The 21480-nt window shown below is 59.1% G+C and overlaps 1 protein-coding gene across 1 annotated transcript; it reads right to left on the bottom strand.

The window, feature by feature from the left end:
* Positions 1-1985: 1985 nt before the first annotated feature.
* LOC137152817 (testis-expressed protein 47-like) lies at positions 1986-18093 on the bottom strand. Its single transcript, XM_067547784.1, is given in 9 exon segments — positions 1986-2460; positions 7612-7768; positions 8070-8274; positions 9221-9285; positions 10064-10167; positions 10628-10715; positions 11096-11158; positions 17816-17967; positions 17970-18093. Coding segments are annotated over 9 exon segments (1011 nt in total). The 3' UTR covers positions 1986-2407.
* Positions 18094-21480: the final 3387 nt, after the last annotated feature.

Genomic DNA, 21480 nt, shown 5'->3' with positions numbered 1-21480 from the left:
GGTGTGTTTCCATGCCCTGCAATCCACCCTTCTTCTCGGGCGCCTCGCAAGCAGTGGCGGGCGCGGGGTCGCTGTCGTGCGTTGCCCGGGATCAGAGCAGAGCGCAGGCCTCATGCACCCCTCACCCGCTGGCCTCCCTCCAGGCTTGCCAGAGGCTGCAGCTCCCATCCCCAGCCCCTGCTGCTCTGCCCATTGGTGCCCGCCCGCCTTTGGGGCCTTTTCTCTCGTCACATCACAACACATTCAGCCGCTTGCATGTCTCAGGCCAGCTCTTTGCTTTCCCGCCCGCACAGCTCTGCCCCTGCATGGCTCGTTAGCGCCCTTAGTCCCCTCCCCCCCCAACCGCCATTTGGGCCCCTGAGCCTTTCCTCACCCTTCCTCCAAAGCTTTTCACACCCTCGAGACAAGCCTCCGCCCCCTCCACTCTCTGCTCCCACGCTGCGCCTACAGCACAACGGGCAAGCCCAGGACGCAGTGAAACCCAAGCAGGCCAGGAAACGCGCGGAGCCCCTGGGCCAGCTCTCTCCTGGACGCGGTGCTGTGCGTGCCCAGTGGGGCACAGAGGGCGTGTGATGCCTCGTGGCACTGGGAGGACAAACCTGCCGCAAGGGCCTCGTCTCCCTCCCGCTCTCTGCGGTGCCACGCGTGACGGCCATGCTACAGAAAGCCTAGCAACGCCATCCAGCAGGGGGCAGCGCCGCCTCCGGGCATTAGCTGCTGTGGCGCGTGTGTGGCAGAGGCTGGTGCAAACACTGGCTCGCTGGGCTGCGCTGTGAGCAGCCGCCCGTGCACGCCAGCTGGTGGCTCCTTGGACATTCGCTGGCGCTAACTCCCTGCTATGTGGATGCCTGGGGCGGCTGCTTGCTGCCAGGAAGCTACACCCGGCCCCAGGAGACCAGAGCTTGCTTCCACCGGCATAAGACTGACCCACCCACACAATTGCTCCTTCGGGCACCTTTGCGCAACTGTACAGCTTAGCGGGTCCCAAAGGCCAGGACTGCAGGGCTCAGCCCAGCCCAGCGACCCAGCGCCTGCAGGGGGAAGACAAGGCTTCTGGGGTGCAGGCCTGCCTGGGCCACCCTCTGGGGGGAATCGGGTCCGCTCTGCACGTCAGTTCCCCAGATGTTAAATGAACAGGTGAGCGTCGCTAGCCTGGGAGGTGGACGGCGCTAGGCAACGTGGCCCTAGCTAGGTGTTCGCTGCAGAGGAAGAGCCTCCAAATCTGAGCTGGCGCCGCAGGTGTCTCAAAGGAGAGAACGGGGCTGGCCAGGGCAGGGATCCGGACAGCCCAGGGTCCTGGCTTTGACAAAGTTGGGGCCTTAAATCTCGCTGGGCCTCAGTTCTCCAGCTGCAACAGGGAGATGAGGGTCCTGCCCTGCTTCACAGAGGTGTTGTGAACATCCCTTTGTGACGCTCTCAGCCCCCGCAGGCCTGAATGCCCCCAGTGCCGGCTGCGAGGCAGTGCTCGCTTGTCTTCAGAGCAGGGGCTACGTTAGACCCAGGCCCATGCACGGGAGGAGAAGGACAAGAAGAAATATTGAACCGCTGCCATATTCAGCGAGCCCTGGGCAGCCTGTGCACTGAATGAGGCGGGGGGATGGAGGGGCCCATGGGAAAACTGGCATGTGCTCATGTAACGAAAGCCTGCGGCATCATCCAGCTCCAGGAGGGCGTCGATGGGATCGGAGCAGATCTAAGAGCAGCGCACGTTGGTTTCCACAGGCTGCCCTGTTCATGCCACTCAGCCGGCTTGGCCCTGTGCAGGGCGGGGCTGGGCTGGCAGTTTCTCCTTGATCGGGCTGTGGAATGGGCAGAGGGGCCAGGTCCCCCACACCTGTGCCTGGCCCATGGGCCATGTGGCTGGCAGGGCCCGGCTCTCTGCTCGCAACCCCACCAGGTTCCAGTGGGAGCAGGGCTCTGACAGCTCCCCAGCCCCACCCAGGCCGGTCACAGGCGGGTGGGAGAAGACGGGGGCGTGTCAGCTACCGTATTTATTGCCAATGTCCAACAATCATGAGTCAGGTGCACCCACAACATGAGATTGGCTTTAAACTCACGAGTGTCTGTGAGCTGAATAGGTCTGCGGGGCTTTTGATTTGCCTTCAGCTTCTGGAGCCTTTGGGTGCACTGGGGTGGGGAGGGGGGTGAGGCGGTCACATTTTGTAGCTTTCTCCACAGCCAGGGGCTAGAAACTTTTCTTACTCTTTCTTTATAGCTAGCTAACCCCCGTCCATTTACCGTTAAACCCATTTGTCCTGAATTGCACTGCTGAGACGCCAGCTCCTCCGTCCGCTCTCCTTGCTGCTCTGGGACGTTGTCGATGATCGGGGCTGAGCTCAGCCCCACCCTGAGCACTGCAGGCAGATCTCAGCGCCCAGCACCGCCATGTGCCCCGGTTCCTTTCCAGTCACGAGCTCGTGGTGTCCAGCAGCACCTTCCCGGGCAATGGCCACACGCGCTCTGGACAGGGGAGAGGGGACAGCCCATTGGAACGCTAGCGAGGGGCTGGAGAGTGATGGGGGGAAACTACTGACTTCGTCCGTTCATGCGCTTGAATTTTGTGTGTCTGGACAAGGAGGGAGGGGCAGCTGGCAAAGCCCCTGGGCTGGGACTCAGGAGCGCTGGCCTCAGTTCCTGGCTCTACCATAGACCCTCTGGGTGAGTCACATAGACACAGGTCTCCACGGGTCGTGGGCATCTGTCTTCAGCTGAAATCACAGGGAGTGCGGTGCCTAAATCCCCTGCTGTGCCCAGCCTCCCAGGGAGGCAGTGAGGATACACGCATTAGTGTCTGCGAGGCGCTCAGCGCCAGGTGAGGGGGCCAGCAATGCCCCGCAGCACTCGGAGTTGTGGAGATCAGGAACAAGGAACTGCTCATGAGGGAAGAGGAGAGCTGATCACAGAATGAAAGCTCTGCTTAGTTTCCATTAAAGGGGCTGGGGCTGGCTTGCCACTCTACCCACGCAATGGGGGCAGGCTGACCAGGAGCAAAGCCCCCCACCTGCACTCATGCTTGTGTCTCACTCCTGGGCCGGAAGCACCACCTCTAGGGACAAGCGGGAAATTCAGGCCTCAGTCTTAAAAGCTAGTTGTATACTGCACTTGGTTAGGGTGGCACCACGGGGGCAGGACAGGACAGGGCCCGAGGATGCTCCAGTGGGTTTTAGATCAGGTCGCTAATTTGTGTAAACCACGGCAGTTTGCAGCTGCCCCCTCACAAATGGCCTGTTAGGAGAGTCTGGTCGTTAGAGCCAAGGACAGGGGTGCAGGAGACCTGGGTTCTTTCCCCAACATTGGCACTGGTTCTGGGGGTGACTCTTGGCAAGTCACTTACCTTTCCTGTGCCTCGGTTTCCCCATTTCTACAACAGGCATATTAGGGAGGATTGGTTAGTGTTTGTAAAGTGCGCTGGAAATAGGCATGGAGGGGTCGAATGCACCAGTCAGCGTTGGGAAGTATTGATTTCTTCCTTCTCTCGTTTATATTGCAATAATGCGGCAGTGCTGCCCGTTGTGCTAGGTGCTGCACATGGATGCAGTAAGAGACAGTCTCTGCCCCAATGAGCTCAGTGGAATTAGGCACTAAGATTCAATTGGATTTCAATGGGAGGTGAGTGCCTAACTCCAATGGGCTCCTTTGAAAGCCATAACGGCTAACACGGGGATGGGGAGGGCAGTGGTTTGTTGGTTCTGTGACGAATTCACTATCCCCTGAAATGTGAAGAACCGCATATTATGGACTCAATAACCATAGTTCTGCAGCTGTTCCCGACTGCATTAATAACGATTAGGCTCCACATTATTTATTTTTCAAACAAATGTGGAACTATCTGTTGATATTAGCCGCTGAAGTGTGCTAAATAATAACGGCCCCTCCAGGCCTAGCTGTGTGCACTCCGCAGTATTGCTGAGGCTCCGGAGTGTGCACGGCAGCTGCTGAGCGGGGTTAATGGTGCATTGTAGACAGCAGGTGATACAAAAAGAAAAAAAAACCTTGTTTTTTCTTTGAGGCACAAGACAGCTCATTCCTATGAATGATCACTGCAGAAAAAGTGGAGGTAGCCAGCATTTAAACAGACATTCATCGAGGCGAGGGAATGTGTGCACGTGAAACTTGCAGCCTGGTAAAACGAGCTGTTAGCATGACAGAAAGAGGAAAGGGGTTCTAGGGCGCTGCTTAGCTAAGATGGGTTTTAGTTCAGCCTAGGGTCCAAGAACAGCCTTTGACTCCGCCTGAGCATGCACTGAAAAGCATCATGCAAATACCAACATGCATGTCCCCGTTACCAGCTACTGTACCTTTGTGGTGCAAAGAAACTTAAACAGTGCACGTGGCGTCACTTCCAAACATGTGCCCTTTAAGCAAAAGGAACTAGATGTAATCACAGCTTGGACTCAGCTTTCCATCCCGCCACTTCTGGATTTCGCCTTGATTAGCACACGCTGCAGCTTACGGATGCAGCAAAATCCCCTTTTTGGGAACATGCGGTGCTGTGAACTTCATCACAACAGTGCCCCTTCAGCTTTGAGGGAACAACAGTTTATTTCTCACGAGCCCCATGCGCCTTCCCTGCTGCTCACAAACCTGGACAAAACATTTGCCTCGGAGCTTAGATGCAAGCACTGCTGGACTCCTGTGTCCAGTTCTGGTGCCCACAGTTCAAGAAGGATGTTGAGAAATTGGAGACGCCTCAGGGACGAATGATTAAAGGGTTAAGAAAACCTGCTGCATAGTGAGAGACTCCAGGAGCTCACTCTATTTAACTTAACAGCCAGAAGGCTAAGGGGTGACTTGATCCCATCATCTACATGGGCAGCAAAGATTTTATAAGGGGCTCTTCCCTCTCGCAGAGAAAGGTCTGACATGAGCCAACAGCTGGACGTTGAAACGAGACAAATTCAGACTGGGACGAAGGTGTAAACTTTTAAAGACGAGCATAGTTAGCCCCTGGAAACACTTACCAAGGGGTCGTGGTGGAGTCTACGTCACTGGCCAGGTTTACATTGGGATTAGATGTGTTCCTAGCAGATCTGCTCTAGTTCAAACAGGAATGAATTCAGGGATTGCTACACGGGAGGTCAGACCAGATGATCACAATGGTCCCTTCTGGCCTTGGACTCTGAATCTATGAACACACCGCCTCCACCGCCTTCCAGAGCAGGACGTAGGAAGAGCATTGACTAGACGGGACCTATTCCTGGTTTACACCAGTGTAAGTGAGCAGGGCCTGGTGCAACACCCCGAACAATGGGAATGTTCAGCTCCCAGCTCCAAGCCGGCTTCGAGCCAGACAAACCCCAGCTGCCCCAACGTCCCAGGGAAGGAGAGCTCAGCCCATCTGCTGAAGAGCTGGGCCCATTATGCAACATCGTCCTCCTTTCCTCCCTTGTGGAAGGTGCAAGCCCCATCCCACAGCCAGTCAGCCCCTCTTAGTCCCTCTAAGGATTTCCGCATAGGGGACAATGTGCCTGTGCTCTCTCCAGGTGCCCCAGGTACCGCCCTAGCCTGCGGACAAGCAGCAGCAGTGCCCACGAAGGGCAAGGCCCAGAGCCGGGAGGAGGAGATGCTATTTAGCAGAGGGAAAGGCGGGGGTGGGGGAGATGGAGGCAAAGCAGATTTTGCCTGACTGTCAGGGAAGGTTTCCTGTGACACAGGCGCCCAGCGCAGGGCTGGCATTGCCGACCGGCCACAGCACTGGGGGCCAGACCGCGGTGGGGGCCAGGCTGATGACTGGGGATCGGAGGCATTTGGGCAATACACATAATTCCAAAACTCCGGCCCGTGGTTCTCAGCTCTGCTCTCCCGCTCTGCCCGGCAGGCAGGGACGAGCCCATGGCTCAGTCGTGCCCTTGCCAGCTGTCTCGGGAAAGAGCTTTTGCCGGGATCAGCTGTGCACAAGCCCAGAGACTCTGCGTGCAGGGCGTGAGCACCGCCAGGTTCCCACCAGCTCCCACTGACATCTTAGCAGCCAACAACTCCCTCTCACGGCAGCGGCAGGACACACGTTGAAGGAAGGGATTCGGGCAGCTCCAACTCATCAGCTGGTGCCCCTGAGAAGTGATCAAACCGAATCCGCTGCCCAAAATGCAACGAGGCGACTTGTCCATCACCCCTGGCCCCACTGTGCGAGAGACGGTCCCCCCCCACAACCACTTTACAAGCTCGCTCGGTGGTTCTGTTTCCCCTGCCCAGAAGAAATCCCAGCTACATCCATGGGCGCATTGCACCATCTCATGCTGTGATTTGGGTTTGCAATATGGCAGCGAGCAGCCAGGCTGCGTGGGGTGTCACATCCATGACCACATGGTGAGGCAGGCTGTTCACCAGCCAGGCCGTTTGATGAGAAAGTAGTTAAGGACATCGAGGGTAACGGTAATTGGGAGACTCAAAGAGCTTGGCTTGTTTAGCCTAACCAAAAGAAGGCTGAGGGGAGATAGGATTGTTCTCTATAAACACATCAGAGGGATAAATACCAGGGAGGGGGAGGAGTTATTTAAGTTCAGCACCAATGTGGACACAAGAAATAATGGATATAAACTGGCCATCAGGAAATTTAGACTTGAATTAGATGAAGGTTTCTAACCATCAGAGGAGTGAAGTTCTGGAACAGCCTTCCAAGGGGAGCAGTGGGGGCAACAAACCTAGCTGGCTTCAAGACTGAGCTTGATAAGTTTATGGAGGGGATGGTCTGATGGGACAGCCTAGTTTGGCAATTGACTGATCTTTGACTACTGGTGTAGATATGCCAATGGCCTGCGGTGGGATGTTAGATGAGGTGGGTTCTGAGTTACTAGAGAATTCTTTCTGGGTGTCTGGCTGGTGAGTCTTGTCCACATGCTCAGGGTTTAACTGATCGCCATATTTGGGGTCAGGAAGGAATTTTCCCCCATGGCAGATTGGCAGAGGCCCTGGGGCTTTTTCGCCTTCCTCTGTAGCATGGGACCCGGGTCACTTGCTGGTGGATTTTCTGTACCTTTAAGTCTTTAAATCATTATTTGAGCACTTCAGTAACTGAGTCTTAGCTTAGGGTCTATTACAGGAGTGGGTGGGTGAAGTTCTGTGGCCTGTGTTGTGCAGGAGGTCAGACTAGATGATCATACTGGTCCCTTCTGACCTCACAGTCTGTGAGTCTATGAGACCCTTTGGAGTGGGAAACATATTGAGAACGCCGGCTAAGAAGCTATTGCCCTGGGATGAGTAGCAGCCTGCAGTCCAGGAAGGAAAGCTGCTCTTTCCCCTGGCAAGGAGTTTGCAACAGAACCGAGACCAGCTTGGCACGAGGACCGGAAGTCAGTGCTCTGTAGACGGCCCTAGAGGACTTGGGAGGGAGAAAGCTCAGGATGAGACCTGAAGTGCAAACAAGTCTCTGTGCTCCTTGCACTGGAAATCTGTCTGCGGACTTCAGCAGCTCCTGTCACTGCTGCGGGCAGAGGCAGAGACACTAACGAACTCTGCAGGAGAGGTCACAGGGCTGGTTCAAAGCCCACTGAGGCTGGGAGGTTCTGATTTGCCGCCCCCCCGCCCCCCCGTCACAATGTCAGTCAGTGAACTCGGTTTGAGCCCTGGGACACACAGCGCACGCGTCCCAGCAGTGTGCACACAGCAACATACCTGAGTCCATGACGATGCTCAAGGGGGAGTCGTAGGCCTGCAGGAACTGGGCAGGACTCAGGAGGGCCCTGCACTCCAGGAGGTGGCCAATGGTGTCCTGAGGAATGATTAAGTGGGGGACCTTCTCCAGAGCGACCTCGGGGAGGTTTGGGGGGCTCTGAAAATCCGAAGAAAGCCCTCAGCCACTTGGCGTCATGCCTGAAGAAATCCATGCCTCCCGCAGCCCTCGGAGAACTCCGCACCCACCGTGCGATGGCTTGCTGGGAGCCGGGCTGCTCCGGCTATTGACCATGGAATTGAAGGCTTCTAGACAGGCCACGAGGGCAGCCCAAAGACCGCCATGTCTGGGGCAGCCCAAAGCTTTGGGCTGGGGACAGACCCACAAGCCCTCCCCCACCCACATTACGGGCCACTGCCCTGGTTGGCGTTAGCTGTGCCTTGTGGCGCTTGGCCCTTACCTTGGGGTACTTCAGCAGGTGCGTCCCCAGTTTCAGTAGCATCGCCAGGCACTCGCCAATGACGCTCTCGACTGGCTCCTCGCACGCGGAGTCGTAGCCGAGGTGCCTGCCAGGCCCAGCCAGCACCTTGTAGCACCACTGCTGGAAGAGCCGGGAGGGAATGTCGTGGGACATCACCAGGATCTTGGGCTGCAGAACGAGGGCCCTGGCACCGGCCAGGTCAGCAGATCAGTTCCCTTGTGCTGTGCCACACCTCTGGGGCTAACCTGCCTACTGAGGCCTTGTCTACATGCATCAATGGTCCCATTTTAGCCTGGCATTGTGAAATCAGTGCCACCGCGCTGTGGACACTGATTGAAGATGCTTGCACCAGTACAGCCATTCTTCCGGGTTCAGACTTGGCCTGGTTTTCAGCCAACCAGTTTGGTTTTTCAACAGAAAGTTGACTTTCTTTTTTAATTTTTGTCTAAATTTTCCACAACTACAAAACCATTTTCCAACCAGCTGGCAGCAGGTGGGAACAGCTGTTCCCCCTTTTAATCTCCAGGGGGAGCCAGGGAGCTCAATATGCAATGTCAGGTCAGCACAAACCCTCCAATGTCTCTTTTCCACTATAGACGGAGCCAGAGAGCCTCTGTTCCCAGGGAGCTCTGAGCCCTGGGGTGCCCGTCAGCTGGGCCCTGCCCGTCACTCACGGAGCCAGGCATCCCATGCCCGCCAGGCTGTGTTTGCAGCTCCCTCTCCTGGCTGTGCCGTGCAGAGATCCATAGATTCCAAGGCCAAAGGGGATCACAGTGATCCTCTACTCTGACCTCCTGTACGACAGAGGCCAGAGAACTGCCCTAGAGCAGATCTTACAGACAAACAGCCCGCCTTGATTTTAAAATCGCCAGAATCCACCCCGGCCCTTGGGAAGTTGTCCCAACGGTTAATGACTCACTTAAAAAGTGACATTTTATTCCCAGGCTGAATTTGTCTAGCTTCGAGTTCCAGCCACTGCCTCCCAGCCAATAACAGCAGAGGTTCCCGGGCTCACTCCCACACGCAACCCAACCACCGGCATCCTTGTTCCTGGGCAGGATGGTATTTGGTGAAACACGCTCCACTCTGGCAGCTGAAAACCCTCCAGCCAGCAGCTGGCCAGCCCTCACCTGTGCCTCTGGGACTGCATGTCTCGCAGGTCCCTCAGGATGGAGTACAGCACCTCACTGGAGGCCTGAAAGAAGAGCAAGAGGGCAACTCATTAGCTGCACGACCCCCTCTGGGCACGTCAGGACAGGTGCACACAGCCCAGCTGCTGGGCCGCACACCGGGCACTGCGTGGCTGGCACCCTTACGGGTGCAGGGGTCAGAGGGCGTGCATGAACCTGCCCAGGCTGCTAGCCCTGCTTTGCCTCAGCACGCCAGCCACAGCCGTCCGGCCCGGGGGGAGGAGGAATTCAGGACAACGCAGCCTGGTGAGCAGCTAAAAGGGGGCAAGGGAGATTCTGGAGTGGGGGAGTCAGGCTGCGGTTCTACATGTGGGGTGGGTGAGCTAGGTCTGAGGCCTTAGACTGTGGGGTTGGGGCAAGGCTGGGGGTAGGGGATGAGCCCTCAGGTTGTGGGGGTGAGGCCGGGCTGGGGAATGGGCCCTTAGATCGTAGGGGTGAGGGGAGGGGCCTATACCCTTATTCTGGTGTTGGGGTGGGTGAGGCCTGAGATGGGAAATGGGCCCTTCGACGGGGGCTGGGCTCTAAGATTGTGGGGTTGGGGGAGGCTGGGGGAGTAGACCGTTAGCTCGTGGGCTGGAGGATGGGGGTCTGTGGGGTGGGCCATGGGCAGTGGTTTTCCAGCAAGGTCTAGGGGGGTTCTCGCTCTGTCCTGTTGATGCGTGGCCCCCTGGCCAGGGCAAAGGGCAATCCCAAGCCGTTTCGTGACCCCACCTGGGCTCCCCCACTTTCCAACCCCTGCCCTTGATGCCCCCCTCTCTTTGCGGACTGGCCGGTGCCCCATACCTCCAGGGTGTGCACCACGTAGGCAGGGTAGAGCAGCAGGAGGCCCGTCACCCCCTCACCCTGGTAGTAGCGCTGCAGACTCTGGAAGAGGCGTTGCCAGTACCCTGTGGAGAGCCCAGAGCACACAGCATCTGCTGGCTGCTGCCACCCGCCCCCCCAGCACCAGCCTCCTGCAGGATCCTCCCCCCCGCGAGTGCACCGTAAAGGGGCTGGGGAAGGGACCCCTTTGGTGTGATGCCCCAGGGCCCCGCCCTGCTCAGAGCACTCGTGGGCACCCATGGCCTGGCACCCTCTAGCAGCCAGAATGGGAGCTGCCGAGCTACCTGGCACTGGTCCCAAACCAGCCCCACAGCAGGATGTCATCACGCACGTTGGCATCTCTGGAGGCTGCACGTCACCCTCCCCACACTGGGGACCTGGATCACCCAGCGACGGGGACCAGAGCCCCACCAGCCTGCCCAGGTACCCGAGCACCCAGCCTGGCTCTCCCTGCACACTGCCCTCTAGCTGGGCCTGACTGAGGCAGGCGACCCCTCGCCCCATAAGCTGACGTTCGAATCCCACCTGGCCTTTCAAAGAGAACTGAGCGTGTTTCTAGCCCAGGTGGTGGGGGAAAGCCCAGCAATGGCACCTGAGTGTGGGTGGCAGCTGCCTGAGTGTGCAGAGAGCCTGCAGCGCTAGGGTGCCTCCTGCACCTCAATGGGGTGCTCACTCAGCTCCTGCTGCGCTAGGTGAGCCCAGCCCAGCAGAGGACGCGCTGCACTCACTCCACCGTGGCTGTGCAGGGGTGTCAGTAGAGCCCCACCCCACCATTCACAGAAGAATGGGTTGGGGCCGAGTCCTCCCTTCTCCAGCCCAGATCGCCAGCCCCCTGGAGCAAGCGGGAAGTGCTCTGGGCAGGGAGCCAGTCCAGCAGCTGGACTGCGGTGTGGTCGGGAGCTCGTGTGTGCCCAGCCCTTGTTCCACTGCAGGCCGCTCCGCCCTCCAGAGCCGTGTCTATTGAGAACAGGCCCAGAAGCTTACCTGCTAAACCCGTTTGTCGGCCAGCTCCGGGGAGACCTGAGCCAGGAACACCAGCCGGTGCAGCAGAGATTTCTGGGGGGAGGAGAGCAGCCAGCTGTGTGGCGGGCTGTGCAGGAGGTTGCTGACAGCACTAGCCCGAGGGGAGGCTAGCAGCATGAGGCACTGATCCGGGCAGGGGCCAGGGCTAGCTCCAATGGGGGCTGGACTTCGTGCTGCCCACGTGGTTCTAAGGGTTACGCTGAGCTGGCCTAGGCTGCATGTGCACATTGGAGCAGCACGTGGGCTGGAAATGCCGTAGGCCCGTGTGCAGTAGCAGGGGACTGGACTCGGTGAGCCAGGCGATTGCGTGTGCTCCTAAGGCTGCCCACTCTGTGCCCCTCTTATGTGGGACACGTGCCCAGCCAGCACGCTGGGCCGTGACGGACGGGTGAACATGTGGCCCTGCAGTGTCCAGGGGAAGGACTCCCCGCACAGCCTAGCTCCAAAGAGCTGTAACAGGCACCGACCCCCAGGAGAGGTGGGCCCACTTGTTGGCTTTCACAGGACCCACGCCCGCTCCTCAGCAACCATCCAAAGCATGGGGCTCCCCAGTGCAGGATCCCAAGGAAACCGTCTGGGAGCATCTAGGGGAGCCTGAAATGTGTCCAGAGTGGTACAATTGCAGACACAAATGTGCCCCCCTCTGGCATCTCACCACACAGGCCAGGGACCCAGCAGGCCAAGAGGCCTAAACGGCTTTCATCCCAGTCAGCTGTGTCCATGATCAGGCTGGGGGAGGAGGACGGGGGGCAGCTGGCACTGGGAGGAGGAAGGGGGCCATGCTCCTCTCCTGTGACTCGCGAGAAGCTTTCCATCTCACCAGGATCAAATGGGCCAGCGCCTTTCCCAGCACACACTTCGTGCAGCACTGTGTCAGGGTGAATTTCCCCAGCAAGGAGCCATCTGCTGAACTGATTTCAAAGCCCTACACCTTGTCTGTGTGCGTAGGGTTGTACGGCCAGAGTTGCTGAGTTTGAGTTTGATTTGCTCTGTAAACCAATCACTCAGGAGCCTCAGGTCCAGGCTCCCGCTGGGATCTGCTGAGACACACTCAGCAGCGTCTGACAAAACCGCCATTGCCCCTGTGTCGGCAAAGCAACACACCAACCACCGAGGGCTTCTGCTGACATTTCTGTCAAGCGCCTTCTCCCGGGGCATGGAATGGAAGGGTCCCGGCGAGCATTCGGTGCCTGGAGACACTCACGGCTAGATGCTCCTGTCTCAGAACAGCAGCCGGGCTCATTGTAAAGTTCCTCCTTGGAGGGCCGGCGAGTGGGCAGGGAAGGGGTTGCCTTGCGTACACTGACTATTATGTAAAAGGTACATTCAGGGTGATTCCTGTGTGGAATGGCTGAATCTGAACAGATGCTGTGAGAGGAGAAAGAATAGCGCTCTTTGTATTACAGAGGTGCCGAGAGACTCCTGCCTAAGGGGAGGGTCCCATTTGCTAGGCTTTGCACGTACCCAGCGTGAGAAACACCCCCTGCCCCAGCGAGGTTAACACCGAACCACGCAAGCAGACCCGGGAAGTGGCACTATCCCTGTTCTCCAGAGGGGAACTGAACTACAGAGATTAAGACTGAGATGGTCAATGCTGAGCCAGGAATTGAGCCATGCACGGCCCAGTCTAATGACCAGGAGCTGTGTGTCCAGCCCCAGGTCAGCTCTGAAAATCTCAACCTAAGCAACATGCCAAAGGGTTACACAGAGAGTCGATGGCAGAGCCAGGAACTGCATCCAGATACCGTCCGTCCCACTCCAGCCGCCGCCTTTCTTAAGTGACTTTCTTCTGACGAGAGCTGACCTCACGCATGTTGGATCAGGCAGTTAGTGATGATGGACTAACAGATTTCCTGGCAATGCTTTCTTTTCCTGCACACCCCTTGTTGTACGTGGACGGCCTGTGCAGTTCTTCTGCGTTGGTGAAGTGAAAAAAGTCCCTTGTGGAATGGTTTACGGTGATTTGATTTGCCATCTTGCCCTTGGAAAGGGGCAGGTTACCCTGAAAGGGATTGTGTTCTGCTGTGGGATTGCTCTGCCTCGTTAAAGGCCTGGATAACTAACAGTTACCTGAGCTACCAAACATTTTCTCTGCTGTGGGATGTGAAAGAACCCCAGCATGAACTGGGAAAGGGGACTGAAACTAGGCTTGTTGGGAACTCCAGAGCAAATACCCTGCCAGGCCGAACATAGCCACACGTAACCAGCTACTTGTAGAGACCAGATTCTGCTTTAGTAGCCCCTTACTAATAGTAATACTAACACTAGCTCACTGACTTCAGCGCAGCTACTCCTGAATGAGTAGCTTCACAAGCTGCTCTGGACAGAATGTGCAGGGTCTAGGAGCTGCAGGGTTTGGGACCTGAAGGGTTTGAAGTTTCTAGACACAGAGGCTCAGATCCTCCCACTGAAGTCAGTGGACACTAGGAGCCTAAATACCTTTGAGGATCTGGCCATGACAGAATGGAGAAACTCTAAAGCGCTATTGATATAGAGACTCTGCCTGGTTTGGGAATTGGAAAAGGTACAGAGAAGGGCAGCAAAGCTGATGAGGGGTATGGAAAAGCTTCCATCTGAGGAGAGATGAATAAGACTGGGACTTCCCAGCTTGGAAAAGAGACGACGAAGAGGGGTTAACAATAGAGGTCTATAAAATCCTGACTGGTGTGCAGAAAGTAAATAAAGCCGTGTTATTTACTCCTAGTCACACAAGAACCAGGGTCACTCAATGAAATTAATAGGCAGCAGGTTTAAAACCAACAAAAGTTAGGATTTCTTCACAAAACGCACAGTCAACCTGTGGAACTCCTTGCCAGAGGATGTTGTGAAGGCCAAGACGATAACAGGGCTCAAAAAAGAACTAGATCAGTTCCTGGAGGACAGGTCCAGCAATGGCTATTAGCCAGGATGGGTAGGGATGCAAAACCATGCTCTGAAGTGTCCTTGCCTCAGTTTACCAGAAGCTGGGAATGGGCGACGGGGTGGATCATGTGATGATCACCTGTTCTGTTCATTCCTTCTGAAGCACCTGGTTCCGGCCATTGTCGGTGGACAGGACCCTGGGCTAGATGGACCATTGGTCTGACCCAGTGTGGCCGGTCATCTGTTCTCAAGTCAGTGGCTGGGTCACAGCATGGGCCTCTCCTCACCCCGTTACAACATTGTTAGAAGGGGCAGTGCCGACGGGACCTACCCACGGTCCTGTGAACAGGTTGAAACACTCTAGGGTCTGCACGCTAGAGAAGATCTGAGCTCCCCCACACTGATGTGCAGCACAGGCTCCTGCAGCCCTGCGACGCTAGCACCCTCAGCCTGTCTCTCCCTCCCCAGTAAGAGGGCAATGGAAGCCCTGATGTGGTGAATGCACTGCCGTGCCCATACTGTCAGACCACATTGCACCAGCCCCCCCCCCCATCTCCCTCTAGCTGCTTGGGCCGTCTCCCAACCTGGCTCACGTCCTGCCCCATCCCATGCTGGCCCCGAAGCATGCACTTCCAGCGTCTCCCTCTGCCGCCTCCCTTGTCAAACGCGGGAGCTGCGAGCAAGCAATGCCCTGCGGGAAGGGGACACTGACCAGTTCCTCCTTGGCGTGGGGGGCCCGCCTGCTGAGGATGTGCTGAAGGAGATTTGTCCGGACTTTCTCCAAAGGCTTCGGTTTCTTCTGCCCCACTTTCTCACACCCAGCCATTTCCCCCTCGCTCTCGGCCTACGGCTGCACAGGAAAAGCACTGACCGACCTCAGTCCAAAGCCAGCATTGCAGCGTGGCCGCTCAGAAACCAGCACTGGATGCCCACAGGTCCCAGTGCAATGACTAAATCGAGAGAGGCTCTGACCGAGCGTCCCAGCCGAGAGCCACGTTCCACGGGCTGGGAGCACGGCAAGGATGTGGCCAGGCAGCAGCAGCAGCAAGTTGACAAAAGGATTTGGTGTCTTAGCAGCAGAGCCTGGCCCCTGCGTTTATCCGTTTTGTGTGCATTGTTTGTGGCCATTTTCTGGTGGCTTTAGCTGACAGTGGGGGTGACGGTTGCTCAGGCAACACGGGGCATACAGAGATCCTTTTGTTCCCGAAGCCTTTGGGAGGTGCTTGGAAGCCTGGGTAGATGTTTGCTTTGTGCCGGCCGGGGCTGTTGTCTGAGCCTCCCACCAAGCAGGGTGTGGAGCACAGCAGCAGCCAAGCGTCACTCTGGCTTCAGAGGCGAGCTCTGTAGATATGGCAGCACCCCGCGCCGGTCCCTGGCAGGTGTCTTAGTGCTGGCTGGAGACGTTACTTTGCAGCTGAAGGTTGGAAGGGGTGTCTGTGCGCTGAGGGGTGGACGAGCCCCCAGCACGGTGAGGGACAAGGGCTGGCTGGTCATTCAGCTCAAGTGTTCCCAGTTTGCAGACTTCCCTCTCACGGGGCCGGCTCATGGTTTCAAACAGTAGCAGCGTTGGGGGAGGGGGGGGGGAAGGGTCCCCACTTTGGGGCTCTGTTCGAGGTGCCCGGGCCCGTCAGTAGGACATTGACCGCAGAGTGTCAGTGCACGCTTGGGCAGGCGGAGCGCACAGCCGCAGGCCCACACCCTCCGTCCGTGCATGGTTTGGCCTCAGACTCCATGGCTTCCCCTGCATCCGCCTCAGCAGGGCCCCTGGGCCTCTGCCCCGGGCCGACTTCAGCTGCCCAACCGCAGTGCCAGGGACGCTTCTGCCTTGGGCTGCCCCAGCACAGCGGCACCCGGGGGGGGGAGTCTGCCCACCCATCAGCTGGGAACGTGGTGCTGAGCTGAGGGCACGTTACCCACCTCTTTTTACACCACACGGCCGCTGAGGGGCTGTGTGCTGGCGGGCGGGGCAATTCATGGGGCATCTGCTTGCCGAGGTGGAGGCACTGCTAGCACAGGCTCCCCCCCCACACACAGCCCTGCACTCCCCCCCCCCCGCAAGCCCAGGCTTGGGGGGCAATGGAAGGAGGCCAGGGCGAGCTCCCAGAGGGGGAGGCTGAGGAGACACCAGCCATTGACACAGGCAATGGTTAATACTTAGTAAAGGGAGCAAGGGGGGAAGTGGGCCTGGGGCCAGCCCAAGCATTGGCCGGCATATGGCCGCTAGGGCCCTGGCAGAGCAGTGGGATTTGCCTGGTGTGACTATACTGAGTTCGCTGATGCATCCTGCCAGCACAGCCCTTGGAAAGCCCCTTGCAAACTGCCCTGCCCTGCTCCCTCAGTGAGCCCGCCGTCCTGCCCTCGGCCCCACAGGACTGGCCTGGCCCTCTACGGGCTCATGTTCAGGGGTGCGTTGTGACCCCTTTCTCACAGGGTTCTTCGCTGGCCAGTCCCCATTTCTCCCCACCAGCCCACTCTCCTGCTGAAGGGCCCAGGTTCTCATAAGGCCGCATTGGGTCAGACCAACGGGCAGCTCACTCTGTGTCCTGCCTTCCATCAGTGGCCAAGGCCAGACGCCGCAGCGGGCATGAATAGAACGGGGCAATTATCAAGTGATCCATCCCCTAGTGTCCACTCCCAGCTTCTGGCAGCCAGTGGCTAGGGCCACCCGGAGCATGGGGTTGGGTCCATGACGGTCTTGGCTAGTAGCCACTGATGGACCGGATTCTCTAATTCTTTTTCGAACCCAGTTATAGTTTTGGTCTTTACAGCATCCCCTGGCAATGAGTTCCACAGGTTGACTGTCCGTCGTGTGAAGAAATACTGCCTTGTGTTTGTTTTAAACCTCCTGCCTGTTAATGTCACTGGGTGACCCCTGGTTCTTGTGCTATGTGAAAAGGAAATCACCACTTCACTTTCTCCACACACCGCATGCTGGATGGAGCACGGGGGCTCTGCCTATCACATACAGCTTGCCCCTTTCCCTCAGCCTCTGCCCTCTTTGCTGCCACCCTGTGAAAAGCTTATAGTCAATTGTCAGGTTGGTGATGTCACCGGTAAGTCCCCACCATTCCTTCTCAATACCGGCCTGATGTCAGCGGTGAATCGAGCAACCCCCACTTCCTCTGCCTGTTCCTTCCCGCAGGCTGGGACAGAGGCATAGCAGCGTATCCCCCTGCGGTCATAGAATCAGAGATTAGCGTTGGAGGGGACCTCAGAGGTCATCTAGTCCAACCCGCTGCTCAGAGCAGGACTAACCTCAGCTACATCATCCCAGCCAGGGCTTTGTCATGGTGTGTCTCGGTCTGTGTTGTACAGGCCCTGCCACTGCTGCTCACTCTGGTTTTTCTGCCCCTTTGAAGGAAGCCAGGCCTTTATTTTGGAGCCTGCAGAGAAAAGCCCTTTGCAGCCATGGGCCGGGCTCCCTGCTTTCCCAGGACACTGACCTGCCGCTCTGCGAGGAGGGACCCCGTGCCCACTGGGCGCGATTCCCACCACAGCCTGCGGCTGACCTGCCATTCAGGCGACACAGCCCCATTTGCCTGACGGTCACTCCGCCAGGACCAGCTGGCTGTTCGCACCCCTGCAATTGCACGCACCCGCTGGGCTGAGCAGGGCTGCGCTGATGCCGGGGCATTTTACACACACACGCACACACACACACACACACACACGCACACCGGCTTTTAAAGCAGCAGGTCCTGCAACCCCCGCTCCAGTCCAAGAGCCCAGAGCAGAGCAGGGTGCAGGGGGTGCAGTGGGGCTGAGCCGAGGGACAAGGATGGCTCAGAGCCAGGCAGTGAAGAATCCCCCCGTCCCCTACACACAAACCTTTCTGATCTGCCTCTGGGTCTCCTGTGCCAGCCCATACACAGAGAGCCTGGCCTTGAAAGCAAAGTCCTCCGGCTCGTAGTGGATGCTCCCGGCTCGCTTTGCCCTGGAGGCCATGGCTGCAGCCTGCTGCCGTTGCTATGTGACCGTGCGCGATAACAAAGGGAGCTGGGGAGCTTTGCCATGGGCCCGCCCACTCCAGCCCGGTGCCAGGCTCTGCTGCTGGCACCTCTGCCCGGCCAGGCATGCCGCGCTGCTGCCAGGTGCTTGTCGGGCATCGGCGCCGTGGCTGTCTGGGGGCCTGAGCCACAGCCCACAGCACAGGGGCGGGCTGGCCGGGGGTGCAGAGCAGCCCACGGGCAAAACCAAATGCCATGGAGGCAGTGAGCACAAAGACACTGCGGCTGTGCCCTGGCCCTGGGACCCACAGGTCCCGTGTACAGCATGGGCACTGCCTGGGCAGGCTCCCCCCACGCCCCCGGGTGCTGCAGCCCTGCTCACTGCCAGGGCAGATCTGGCTTCAGGGCCCGTTTGAGTCTTGGCCGCTCTGCTCAGCTGCCTGCAAAGGCCAGGTAGCACCAGCTGGCCCAGTGGTCAGGGCGCTAACAGGCTGGGTGGAAAGCTGGGCTCGGTGTCCGGCTCCATCACAGAGCGTGGGGAAGTCACTTCGGGTCTGTGTGTGCCCCACCAGTGCAGGGGCTGGCACCAGTGCACGCGCTGACAGGGCGCTGGGGGGTAAAGACACGGGCGCGGGAGGCGCTCAGAGGCAGTAGTAAGCGGGGGCTAAGAGCCAGAGCTCGCTGCTCCCCAGCCAGCCTGCGGAGGGGTCTGGCTTTTAGTCACCGCTGCCCTGCACTGGCTTCACACGCCCACCCTAGAGCCAGGCAGGCGCTGTGCCATTCCCAGCCCTGCTTGAGGCTGCTGCCTGCAGCCATGGCTCCGTGGCTGCCCCATCGCCGTAGGGAAGCACGTGTCTGGATGGAGAAGCATCTGCAGGGCGAGGCTATGTCACCTAGTGGTGAGAGCAAGGGCCACCGAGGTCAGACTGCCGAGGGCTGTCCCCAGCCCTGCCATTGATGGCCGGGTGTCCGTAGACAAACCAGAAGTGGTGCCCTAAGGGCTGTGCAGGCGGCTCCTGGTTGACATGAAGCTCTTGTATGTGTGTGATGACGTGAAGTGGAGATAGTCTTGGGATTTTCTCTGAGTGCTGTGTGCGTGCCTCAGTTTCCCCCATGTTACTCATGTATTTTGGCGATGGGACTCAGGTGTGTGATCATTGCAGCAGCCTCTAGCGGGTGGCTGGGAACGTCCGCAGACCAGACCTCTTTGCCCTTCTGAGTCAGAGCAGGAGGACTGGTCATCTTGCCCGGGACGGAGACAATGGACTGGGGAGGGGTAAGGGGACGGCTCTGGGGGGGTGGCTGGCTGGAAGAGGCCAGTCCCCCTGTGAAGGGTCAGGGGAATAGGGCCAGAGAACGGGGGCGCCCCAGGTGGTTGCTGCTGTAACTTCTAATTAATCTGCTCTCCACAAGTCTTTCTGTGCTGTGCTCCTGAGCTCCAGTAAACCCCTCTGGTGTCCAGGCCGGCTGTGAATCGCTTCTGACTGCAAGGTGGGGTGCACAGCCCCTTTGGGGTGTGTAGGGCTCCCCAGAGTCCTGGCCAGGGGGTGTAACGGGGGAGCTCAGGCAGAGCAGGGGTGCTGAGCGCTGCAAGGCCAGAGTCAGGAGGCGGCTGCAGGGTGTGTGGAGACACGAGGGGGGCCGACTCCGCGCACTAGCGTCCTGGCTGGCTGTGCCCGAGTGGCTCCAGAGCCCGGTGCCTGCGGCACACTGTGCACGGTGACACGGCCGGCTGGCTAGCAGATTCCCGCCCGTGCTTGGCCGATGACCTGGCCTCTCACTCTGTGTAGCGGCTGGGCGGTGTGGCTCCCTCGGAGATGGCCAGGGAGGGGAACACTAAAGGGTGGGCCTGCAAGTGCCCGCGCAGGTGAGTGGAGGTGGCTGAAGGAGGAGGCTGTCTTGCCCTGGGCGCCGGCCCCTGCCCGCTGCCTGGAGCCCCGAGGACTGGCTGGAACTGCCCGAGCCCTGCGACCTGGAGATGCTGCCAGAGCTGCCCACCCCCTGCACCCGGAGATCCCTGGGCCCTGGAGGAGCAGCCGGACCTGCTGCCGGTGGATGATGGCGAGGGGCTGTGGAGCTACCCCTAGGACCGTGCCCTGAAGAGACAGACAGACAGAGCGTGACTCCAGGGCAGCGCGTTGCGGTTGGTGCCCCGCTGACCCAGTGTGGGGACGCCCCGCCATTGCCAGGGCTCTGGGCTGGGACGCCGTGGAGACGGGTGGGCCTGTGTCCCCCCCCCCTTTTCACCCCAACCGCGGGGTGCTCACCCCACAGCCAGTGCGCCCAGGGGCCTTAGACTGTTTGCTCGCCCTGTATGGCTGGAGCCTGCTCACTGAGCCTGCCCTGCCCGAGGGGCCGGGCCATGGGCTGTTGGGGTTGCCCAGCTAGGCCGAAGACGCCCAGAATTGCGAATGCCCCCGAGGCGGCTGGGAGGTGGGGCTGCCCACGCTGGCGTCGTCTACACTCCCGCGTGATTGCAGCACAGCCTCAGGCTGCCCCGGGCACATCTCACCTGTCCCGTGCCGCCTGCCAGAGCCCAGCGCAGCACCCCAGCGAGCAGCAGCCAGGCCAGCAGGGCTCCAGGCTCGAGTGAAGCTGGCGGGTGCCACTGCCTCTCCCCAAGCATCATGACCCTCTGCCGCCTGGGCAAACCTGTCTGGGCAGGCGACAGGTCCAGGGGCTGTGGCATGAACTGGCCTGGGACCCGGGGTCCATCCCAAACCTCCCAGCCAAGTGCCAGGCGCACGTCTCTGACCAAAACACAGGGTAATGGGCCCGCAGACTACCAGCCCCGTCATGCCCTGCACATGCCTCCTGGGGTGGGGCTGAGACCCAGGAGATGAGAAATAAATCCAAAGACTCGGGTTGTGGGGCGAGGCCCAGGTGCACCCTCAGTCACTCACTTTTGCCCCTGAGGGCGAGTAGGTGGGCGGTGATGCCACACCAGGGGGGGGGAGGGGTACAGAGTGGCCAGGGCGCTATCCCTCTTCCCTGCTGTCCAGCGTTGTTAGCACCAGGACGCCCACATTGCCGCACCCCTGCTGCAGCTGCACGGCAGGGCGTGCGGCCCAACAGCGCTGCGGGGTGCTGAGCGCCTGAGCTTGCCTCAGCGCAGCACGGCCTTGGCTCCTGGCTTTAGCTGAGGCCGTCCCGCCCAACCCTGAGCAGCCCCGGCCAGCTCGAAGAGCGTCCTGTGTGGCACAGCCGCATGCTGATCTGCCCCCCCCCCCCCCACACACACACACACACACACACAGAGGGCAGCTTTGATCCCTTATAAAATAAACCTCCTGTCATTCAAACTGGGGCTAAAGCGGTTCCCACCCTGTCAACCCCCCCATGGCTCCCTGAACCTCCCCACCCCCCCTGCCTGTCCCCCACCTCCCCATTGCTCCGAGTGTCCCCCTCCAGCCCCATGTAGTACTAGGGCTGGGTGCACCCCGCCCACCCTTTCAGGCCATAGTGCCACACACACACCCCCCCCCGGAAGCGCCACGGGCACCCTGGGAGGAGCTGGGTGACGGCCTTCCCCTCGCCAGGCAGTGT

The sequence above is a fragment of the Emydura macquarii genome, unplaced genomic scaffold (assembly GCF_026122565.2).
Source record: "Emydura macquarii macquarii isolate MOO-44397 ecotype Brisbane River unplaced genomic scaffold, CSIRO-AGI_Emac_v2 contig_1230, whole genome shotgun sequence".
Taxonomy (NCBI): Eukaryota; Metazoa; Chordata; order Testudines; family Chelidae; genus Emydura; species Emydura macquarii.
This window is presented reverse-complemented; position numbering and strand designations above follow the sequence as displayed.